The sequence below is a fragment of the Bison bison genome, unplaced genomic scaffold (assembly GCF_000754665.1).
Source record: "Bison bison bison isolate TAMUID 2011002044 unplaced genomic scaffold, Bison_UMD1.0 scf7180017853231, whole genome shotgun sequence".
Taxonomy (NCBI): Eukaryota; Metazoa; Chordata; class Mammalia; order Artiodactyla; family Bovidae; genus Bison; species Bison bison.
In genome coordinates, this window is record NW_011483804.1 from 19441 (window position 1) to 29627 (window position 10187).

At 59.7% G+C, this 10187-nt stretch overlaps 1 protein-coding gene and 1 pseudogene across 4 annotated transcripts in view; both read right to left on the reverse strand.

Moving 5' to 3' along the window:
- The window catches only part of LOC104998786, a 6609-nt pseudogene extending 3321 nt beyond the window's left edge, over nucleotides 1–3288 (reverse strand).
- Nucleotides 1–10187, reverse strand: part of RNF212 (ring finger protein 212) — a 23934-nt gene that overhangs the window by 9111 nt on the left and 4636 nt on the right. For 3 of the 4 annotated variants that reach the window (XM_010854107.1, XM_010854098.1, XM_010854121.1), the window contains 6 exons: nucleotides 7655–7711; nucleotides 6740–6798; nucleotides 5892–5944; nucleotides 5744–5807; nucleotides 4928–4973; nucleotides 3451–3583 (listed from right to left, as the gene is read on the reverse strand). In XM_010854107.1, coding sequence (XP_010852409.1) covers nucleotides 3451–3583; nucleotides 4928–4973; nucleotides 5744–5807; nucleotides 5892–5944; nucleotides 6740–6798; nucleotides 7655–7711 — 412 coding nt within the window. The remainder of the gene's footprint in view (nucleotides 1–3450; nucleotides 3584–4927; nucleotides 4974–5743; nucleotides 5808–5891; nucleotides 5945–6739; nucleotides 6799–7654; nucleotides 7712–10187) is intronic. The other variant, XM_010854112.1, reaches the window with a different exon arrangement.

A 10187-nucleotide genomic window follows, 5' to 3' on the forward strand; every position in this document is an offset into this window, starting at 1 on the left:
TTTCAGGATTTGAAATAGCTCAACTGGAATTATCACCTCCACTAGCTTTGTTCTAGTGATACTTCCTAAGGCCCACTTGACTTCACATTCCAGGATGTCTGGCTGTAGGTGAGTGACCACACCATCGTGATTATCTGGGTCGTGAAGATCTTTTTTGTACAGTTCTTCTGTGTATTCTTGCCACCTCTTCTTAATATCTTCTGTTTCTGTTAGGTCCCTACCATTTCTGTCCTTTATTGAGCCCACCTTTGCATGAAACATTCCCTTGCTATGCTATGCTATGCTATGCTAAGTCACTTTAGTCGTGTCCGACTCTGTGCGACCCCATAGACGGCAGCCCACCAGGCTCCCCCGTCCCTGGGATTCTCCAGGCAGGAACACTGGAGTGGGCTGCCATTTCCTTCTCCAATGCATGAAAGTGAAAAGTGAAAGTGAAGTCGCTCAGTCGCGTCCGACTCTTAGCAACCCCATGGACTGCAGCCTAACAGACTCCTCCGTCCATGGGATTCTCCAAGCAAGAGTACTTTTCTTGAAGAGATCTCTAGTCTTTCCCATTCTATTGTTTCCCTCTATTTCTTTGCATTGATCACTGAGGAAGTGATCTCTCCTTATCTCTTTATCTCCTTATCTCTCCTTGCTATTCTTTGGAACTCTGCACTCAAATGGGTATATCTTTCCTTTTCTCCTTTGCTTTTCGCTTCCATTCTTTTCACAGCTATTTGTAAGGCCTTCTCAGACAGCCATTTTGCTTTTTTTGCATTTCTTTTTCTTGGGGATGGTTTTGATTCCTGTCTCCTGTACAATGTCACGGACCTCAGTCCATAGTTCATCAGGCACTCTGTCTATCAGATCTAGTCCCTTAAATCTATTTCTCACCTCCACTGTATAGTCGGTATAGTTCTGCCATTAGGGTGGCATATCTAAGGTTATTGCTATTTCTCCCGCCAATCTTGATTTCAGCCTTTGCTTCATCCAGCCCGGCATTTCACATAATGTACTCTGCACAGAAGTTAAATAAGCAGGGTAACAATATACAGCCTTGATGTACTCCTTTCCCAATTTTGAGCCAGTCCATTGTTTTATGTCCAGTTCTAACTGTTGCTTCTGGACTTGCATACAGGTTTCTCACGAGACAAGTAAGGTGGTCTGGCATTCCCATCTCTTGAAGAATTTTCCACAGTTTGTTGTGATCCACACGGTCAAAGGCTTTGTGTTTTTCCTTTGATCCATAAGGTAGTTATAATTGTTTTCAAATATTTTATTCTTATTTTTTTTTTCTGTTGCTGATTTCCAACTTAATTCCACTTTGGCCCCAAAATACCCTCCGTGTAAACAGTTCTTCCCAAGTGTCAGGGCCTGTCTCACACCCCACTGCAAGGTCCTCTTCACAGAATGTCCAAGCTGACCTTGGGAAGCCCCTCTGCGCCCCGCCACTGCGGGGGGCACAGTGCTTATCAGGTAAGTGGTGCTGACCTTAGTGTCACTTGCCTAGTAGTTCCATCAATCACCAACAGTGAACGTCCATATAAGTGCTGAAGGGATGATTCCTTTTAAAACTCTGTGGTTTTGGCCTGACGCGCTTGAGGGCGTCTGCACTAACGACTGTGTCTGACAAGCCGACTTGAACCGTCCAGAAGGGGCCCTGCCCTCTGGGTGCACGGGCGCCTGCTGCGGGGAGGATGCTGCTTGCAGAGGCACCTGAGTTGTGTCTCAGCCTGTCTGCACCTGCGGGCACGAGGCAGGTCCCCCGCAGACAGCGCACAGCAGGCGCAGGTCTCTGCTCTGGCGGGCACTCACACCAGACACTGTCCAAGGCCCACGCTGCGTGTCCACTTCACTGTCTGTCTCCGCCTCTGAGCAGGAGCGCGTGCTCCCGGAATGCACTCGACTCTTCCCGGCACCCGCCAGCCTTTGCTTCGGGCACCTGCGCCGCGGCCTGGTGTGCACACCTTCGTGAGCGCTGCGGTCCCATCACCAGGAGGCTACCCCGCTGCTGGTCGGTTTCTCGGCGTCATCCCGCGGGCTCACTCCTTTCACCCGGACCGCGTCTGCGCTGCCGCTGGAGCGCGTCTCGGGGGTGGGGTCGCCTCTTACTGGCAGACCCGCTGCTCAGCGCGGGATGGGAGGGGCCGGTGCGCGCCTGCTCCCGCCGCCCAGCCGTCTGCTCTCCGCCTCAGTGCTCTCCGCCCGTCGGCCTCTGTTGCCCTCTAAATGCCTTCTTAATGCTTCCATTCCTCCAGATTTAAAACGGTCCTTTCCCTTGTTTTTTAAAAACTGAAGTACAGTTTACTCACAATGTTGTCTAGTTCTAAGCGTATGATGTGTGTCTCAGTTACACATTAATCTATTCTTTTCCATTATGGACTCTGACAAGACACGGATAGAACAGAAGAAACAAGGTCCTGCTGTGATCCGCAGCGGGGAGCTGCAGTCACCATCCGCCAGGCCCCGGGTTCCCAAGGGGAAGGCGCCCCTAGCAGCAGGCTCGGTGCCTTGGGCCTGCAGACACTAGTGTGAGACCGACCCCTGCAGGGCAATGCCAAGGTGGGGGCCCAGAATGCCCATTGCCCAGAGGGAAGGCTGCCTCGGTCACCAACGGAACGGGTCAGCAGGAAGCAGGCAGTGCTTGAGAACGGGGGAGAGGAGGCTTCACAGGGGCTGAGAGGTGCTGCGTCCACGGAACAAGCGGCTGGAACCCTGACCGGTGGACATGCCAGCTGCACAGGATGGAGGCGGGCAGGAGGCGAGGAAGCGCCCGGGAGTGACTGACGGCCTGAGATCCCAGGAGAGCGCGGGCAGGGAGACAGGAAGGCGCAGCCCTGACCTGCACGCACGGTTCCCTTCTGAGGCTGGGCAGAAGGAAATCAAGCGCCAGCCAGGTGCTCAGGTGCCAGGGTGGCACCAACAGGCCCTGGACGAGGCAGCACAGAACACCTACACTTCAGGGGTGATGCTCAGGACCTCGGCCTCAGCGAGAGGACGGAAAACCAAGGGCAGAGATGCGACAGCCACGCGAGAGAGCCAAGGCCCCGGGGCGGGAGGAGTCCGCGCTCGGCTCAAGCGTGTGCGTTTCCACCACAGCGACACCGACGCCGAGGGAACCAGCCACGCGAGAGAGAGCCAAGGCCCCGAGGCGGGAGGAGTCCGCGCTCGGCTCAAGCGTGTGCGTTTTCACCACCGCGACACCGACACCGAGGGAACTTCCAGAGAGGGATTGAGCGTGAGCCTGAGCCTCAGCCTGGTGCTCACGCTGACCCCAGGAAGGGCCGAGCGCTCACCCGCGGCCATGCCGACAGCCGCCAGGAGGCACAACGGCACTGGAATGTCTGTGCCCGGAGACAGGACAGCAGGGCTGGCACCCTCAGCTGGGCCTGCAGGAGTGGCCCGCTTTGGGGCAGGGTAGGCCCTGCAGTGCGTGCGGTCTGGGCGAGGCGAGGCGTCTCCACTTACCCATGCGTCCGTCCCGAGGTGGGCTGAGCAGGGAGATCCTCGGGGGGCCAGTGGTGACCTCAGGCTGCCTCGTAAAGAGAAAACAACCGCTGACGCTCCAGACTGGCTCAGGAGCAGAGACTGTCCCTGTTTGCTAAGAACACAGATCCTCAGTCACATCTCCCTGACACACGTCAACGTTGTGTGCGAGAACACGGCCGCTGGCGGCTTTGCGCCTGCAGCCCCAGGGGCCCAGGTGGTGAGTGGATGAAGGCTCCACTGGCGACTTTAAGGATCTCACAAGAGGAAAAGTAAACGAAGTTCTTGGCTGACATTAGGAATTTGAAAATCCTGAGTAATCCTCACTTTGGGAGCGTCTTGTCACCTCGAAATCCAGATGCTGACAGATGCTGGCAGGCGGCAGTGAGGGCAGGCCCGCTCTGCACTGCGCACCCGCCAGGCGGGGCCCCACCCCACCCCAATGCCCCGAGCCCTCCCACTGTGCGGTGGGGCCTGGTGGGGGGCACACAGCTGGTGGGGGCCAGGAGCCTGAGCCTGGCACTACTGCTGCTGCCCGCCAGCCACCACCCCCGGTGTACCTGCTGCACCCTCGCCCCGCTCCCGTGCCTGGCACCACAGGGCTCCTTCGCTCCACCATCACGTGGTGAGTGCCAGCTGTTGGCGGCCTCAATCCAGGGCCCCCTCTGCCAATGCCCCCACCCCAGCCTCACCTCTGCTGGCAGGATGACAGCCTCGGAGGGACTCCTAACACTCTGCAAGTGGGGTCACACTGCCCAGCAACCCAGTGTCCACCCACGGGAGCACCTCCCCGCCTCTGGGCTCCAGCCCCCGCCCACCCAGGGCAGGTTGACACCTCGCAGAGCCCGAGAGGACCGCTCCCGGCATCCGCGGGACGGCCGGGCTGGCTCCGCATGACCCTCGCTCACCGCCAAGGCTGCAGTGTGGCTGGCTGTGAGCAGGCCCCTCCTCACGGCTTTCCCGCGGCCGCTGTGCTCAGAGCCCCTCTGATTTGGCCCCTCCCGGGCCCTCTGGCCCCCTGCTCCCACCCCCACCTCTGGCCTGTCCTGCACTTGGTGCCCCGTGTCCGGCACAGGCCGACTCTGAGAAGTCAGTCACAGCACAGGGACAAAACTGCTCCTGTCAGGCAGAATCCGAGCGTCGTCTCTCCTCACAGGCCCGGGCCCTCTGTTCGCAGGAGGGTCCATGACGGTACACAGGAAGACTTTGCAGGCGCAGGGCATCCAGTGGGCACTGCCGCTGCCCAGGCTGGAGGGGGCGTGAGCGCGGCAGCAGCAGGAACTGAGGCGTCACGAGGCCACCAGGCCAGCGAGAGAGGGGCCCTCCCCACCAGGCCTCTCCTTGGAGCCGCCTGGCGACCAGCCGCCTCTGCGCGTGGGCCATGGGACAGCTATCTACGCTGGGAAATACCATCCATGCAAAGTGCCTGGGACCACACGCGTGATGTCAGTGCACTCACCTTTCTCCTCGGAGAGGGCATGAGGTCAACTTCCATGGACTCTACCCTGTTACACAGACAGCAAGCCAGTCACGGGCTGACTGCACTCAAGTAACAGAAACACGTATGCACGCACATGTGCAGATGTGCACACACGAGCCCCTGCAGGCCCCCTCCCTACAGCTGCTCAGCACTCCCAGAGTGCGGTGATCACAGCCCTGCCCAGGCCAGCAAAGCCCATAAAGCAGACACACTTGCCCACGGACACAGAGGCGCCCGCCGTGTGGCTGGAACGGGCCTCCTGTCTCCAGCCCCCATCCTTCCCGGGAAGGTCGTCCCCTCTGGGCTCCTCCTCGCCACCTGCACTGTCCCAGGGCTCCTCCACCTCCTGCCGGACGTCCGGGGCGGGACCACTGTCTCTGTCCACCGCACCGCCCAGCCCACGTGTTTCACGTGTGTAGCGCTTGGCCACGCCCACTCCCTAATTAAGCTGCTCCAGGCTGGTGGGGACAGGGCCAGGCCTTCCCGCAGGTGCACAGGGCAGCTGGGAGGAGGGCCTTGCTCCCTACTTTCTGAAGAGCTGGGAACGGGGGTGTGGCCTGCGGGCATAGCCAGGGCATCCCATCAGCCTTGCTGCCCAGGGGCCCAAGTGCAACCTTCCAAGAAAAACACTCCCCCAGGGGCTTTAGGTCCCAGAGGCTGCCAGCGGCCCAGCCCACCCAGCCCTCCCATCCCAGTCAGGGAAGGGCCCAGCCCTCTGCTTGGGGATGGGAGTGAGCGGCGAGGGGGCACCTGTGCCCAGTGCCTGCGCTGGGGGCGGGGGCTGAGGGTGCAGACCTCTCAGAGGCTGACGAGCCACGGGGCTGGAACAGAAGAGGTCCGCTCGGCTTTGCTGAGGGTGCTGTGACGAGAGGCCCAGTGCTGGAGCCTCAGGCGCACCCGGCACCTCCGCCACCCTCCCCCTTCCAGGCCTCACTTCACTTACTTGAAGCTGTAGTGTTTCCTGTGCTGAAAGCTGTTTGCTGTGACGACCTCACCCTAAACAGATGGAGAAAAGGCATTATTGAGTCGCAAACGTTTACATCCAGCTAATTCCTTCCAATCTGAAGTAAGGAAAACAGAAATGACCCATTTCTCCATGACACGCCCTGGCCCCTCCTCACCTCGGGAACCTGCACGGGCCTGGTCCACCCCAGAGGGGCTCCCCTGAGTCCCCAGAACCCACAGCAGGCAGCGCTGAGAACACAGTGCCTGCTTGCTTGCCTGCTAAGTCGCTTCAGTCGTGTCCGACTCTGTGCGACCCCACAGACAGCAGCCCACCAGGCTCTTCCATCCATGGGATTTTCCAGGCAAGAGTACTGGAGTGGGGTGCCATCGCCTTCTCCGCAAGAACACAGTGGGCACTCCCTAGAAGCCTGCTGAGCAGGACCGGCTGCTGGGCCCAGCTCCCAAAGGACACTCGTGCCTGCTTCCAGGTGACCTCGTGAAACAAGTTGGGTGCTGGTGTGTGGGGTGGACAAGCGTCCACGGTCCCTGAGACAGAGCCAGAAGCAGACACACCACTGGGGCAGGTGGGAAGACCCGGGCAAGCGTGGTCTGGGGTGAGGGTGCCAGCTGTGGAGGCGGGGGGCACAGGTCCCTCCTGGAAGGAGACGCAAGCCACACCAGTGCAAGTGGAGTGAAGTGGTCAGAGGGGGGGCCTGGCCCAGAACCCACCACGCCAGAAACACCCCACCTGGAGACCGAGGCAAACAGGCAGACTTGAATCTGGAGACACCAGGCCTTCCCACCCGCTGTGCGCCCCCTCCCCGCCACGCGCCCCCCAGGACTCACCTTTGCAGCTGCTCCACCCGCAGCGTCGACTTCCTGAGGGACTCCTCCAACTGAGAAATCTGAACACAATCGAGTGACTTCCCGTTACCACACAGGCCAGGTGACAATTTAGAGGTAACAAGAGAATTCTCAAGTTCTTAAACCAGGAATCAGAATGCAAGTGACATGACCGTGGCCCTTGCACTTTTTCTAAGAATTTGTACCAAATCCATTTCACTTTTACTTTTCACTTTCATGCACGGGAGAAGGAAATGGCAGCCCACTCCAGCGTTCTTGCCTGGAAAATCCCAGGGACGGGGGAGCCTGGTGGGCTGCCGTCTCTGAGGTCACACAGGGTCGGGTACGACTGAAGCAACTCAGCAGCAGCAGCAGGTCACCAGGTGTGTCGGAAACCGGCTCTAGGAATCTCTCCAGGAAGTGCAAAGCCCAGCCCAGCACCGCTCCAAACCAAACCACGGAGCGCCCTTCGGGCAGAGCGCCTCCCGATGCCCACCCACTGCTCCTCTCCACCCACACGGCCCAATAGGAGGCTTCAACCCAAGTCACAGCTGAAGCTCCACATCTGTTTTCACTAAAGCTTTACTTTCCTTCTTTTGAGTTTCAAAACCAAGTGAGGAGGATGCTTTGGGGATAAGCAAATGGGCACTAAACCTCCTTTTGTGAAGATCGGCCAGAACAACTTTATGCTCACATTTATGAAAAAGCACCACAGAAACTGTGGGGTGATCATGGGTCTCTACTGATGCCCAAGGTGGAGGTGAAACCACAGTTGGGTCCCCAGGTGGCTGCATGGCTGACCTCAGAGAGGAACCGTGCAGCGGTCTGAGCGTTTGCAGACAAACACCACCCAGTGGCCCATGCCAGGATGGGGTAACACAGCCACCTCGCTCCTTGTGGCCTGCTGACTGGAGTTACCTTTTCTCCATAGAAGGCTAACAGTCTCCTCCTGTGCTTTTCTTGAAATTCTGAGATCTGAGAAGACAACATGTATCAGCTGCTGCAGAGGCTGAGGCCAGGGGCTTCCCGAAGCCCCAGCTCCTCCCCAGACACTGCCCCCCTGCTGCCCGGCAGCCAGAGCGGAAGCCAGCAGACCCCAGGCTCAGTGGGCAGCCGTGGCCGGGCGAGCTCCACCCAGAAGTGGTGAGTGCCATGGGTTTCACGTGAAGACCACGTGGGCGTGATGGCTGCTCTGCCTCCCTTCCATGTGGCTTCAGTGGTGCTCAGGACTTAGGACAGGACACAACCCACACACACCACGTGCCATCCGTCAGGTAGCAGCCACTGGATCACAGTAGCCCCCCGACCAGGACTTCACTGGGCAGGGATGCCACCAGGCCGGCTGGCAGGGCCACACTGCTCTGAGAGCCCAGTGACCTTTACTAGCCAGCTGGTCAAGGCCAACAGTGCCTGAAACCAGCACCACCCTTGGTCTCCTATTCTGAGCCCCAACCTCCATGTCTATGGAGCAGAGCCTGGACTGTTCCTGGAGGCACCGACGGATGTTAGGAGAGAATGACTGACTCACTTGTGGGAAGGGGGAGCTGTTCGTTCATGTATTTATCTGGCTGTGCCTGGTCTTGGTGGTGGCATGCAGGGTTTTTCCATCCTTATAGGATTCAGAATCCACAGGGACAGCATGCGGGGTCTAGTTCCCTGACCAGGGATCAAAGCCAGGCCCCTGCACTGGGATCGCAGAGTCTTAGGCACTGGACCACCAGGGAAGGCCCCAGAGAGAGATATTCTGCAACCTTGGGGTTTTCACATGACACGCACCCTCCTGAAACACTGAACTGAACTGTTTGGGCCTAATTCTTGTTGTCATCTCTGCACAGCTGAGAGACAGCGGAGACAGTACTGAGCAAGCTGGTTGAGGCAACACCATGTAAATGCCCCCCAGTCACTCCCTGCCACCAGGGCTCTGCCCCCAGGCGTGCACACGGCAGGGCATGCTCCCAGGGCTCACTGGTCCGGTCCAGATGGAGGGAAGACGTCCTTCTGTGCAAATAGGCTGACCGCCTTGGAGCGGGGGAAGCCGCAGGTGGAGGGCAAACACCCTGCCAGAGCCCCTGCCGTTCTAGCTGCTGCCTCATCAGAGGGGTTCAGAGCCCTTGCCGTCGGGGACCCACCCCACGGGACAAGGGATGTGCGTCTCCACCCACAGGAGGGGCAGTGGACACAGGCTCTGCCTGGAGTGCCCGCCCGTGGAGAGGGTGATGCGAGTGCACCCAGGGCTGCCACTGCATGAGTCCTCACAGCTCCCGAGGCCCCGTCCCAGGAAGGCTCCAGATCACACCGATGGTCCTTACTTCTGCTGCCCCCGCCAGGGCCCTCGCAGGCAGGCACCCAGTCCTCACTCGTCAGCCCGGGACTGTTCCTGCCTCTCCCTCTACCTCCCAGGTGGGACTGGAGGTGAGGGCCATGCCCCTGGGAGGGGTCTGAACAGGTCTAAAGCTGCCTTCCTGTCACCGAAGCAAGACAAGGTGACAGTCACCTCTCTCAGCTCACTTCTCCCGAGGGTCCCAAGCTCAGGGCAAGAGAGATCGATGTCCGAAGCTGACCTCTGAGTGCGCGCCTCGGAGCAGGGCCCAAATTGAGGAGCAGCAGCGCTTCTGGGTGTGGCCCTGGGCTCCTGCTCAGCAGCGTCTGGGAGCCAGTCACGGGGAACCCCACCCGAGGCACTGAGCCCAGCAAGGCCCACGGGCAGGCTGCTTCCAAGGGGGACCTTGGTGAGGACAAGCACGCAGGGCTCCGTGATTCAGACGCATCAGGACAGGTGAGGCCACAGCAGGAACAGGGTCATGGGCAAAGCTGACCGTGGGCAAGAGGCCGGGCAGGGGGTGGTCCCTGAGCATCAGGTGGCAGCAGCCCCACTGCGGGCAAGGGCTTCGGGTGTGCTCGGGCGCAGCCACGCGCCACCTGCCCTGGGTGGGGGCCAGCCTCTGGGACTCAGTGTCGGCCTGACCAACAAACAAAACAAAAAAGGGCTTGAGCCCCCAGCTGGAGTGAGACAGGAATGAGACTTGATGACACTCGCACAAAGTCTGCAGGCCGTGCCCAGCAGCAGCCCACCCTGGGACTCGAAGGAAGCCGAGGAGGAGCTGACCATGGCCATGCCGCCCTGGAGCCTGGGAGGTGGGAGAACGCGTGTCCTCGGGCCAGGTTATGGTCTGGGAGCGGCACAGGTGGAGGGTGTCTGTGCTGAGGGGTCAGGAGGGGACGTGCAGGCAAGAGAAGTCAGGACAGGACGCGCAGGCATGAGGGGTCAGGAGAGGACGTGCAGGCACGAGGAGGGGTCAGGAGAGGGCGCGCAGGCATGAGGAGGGGTCACGAGAGGGCATGCAGGCACGAGGAGGTGTCACTAGAGGGCGCGCAGGCACGAGAGCTCAGGAGAGGGCGCATAGGCACAAGGACGGGTCAGGAGAGGACACGCGGCCACGAGAGGGCAGGA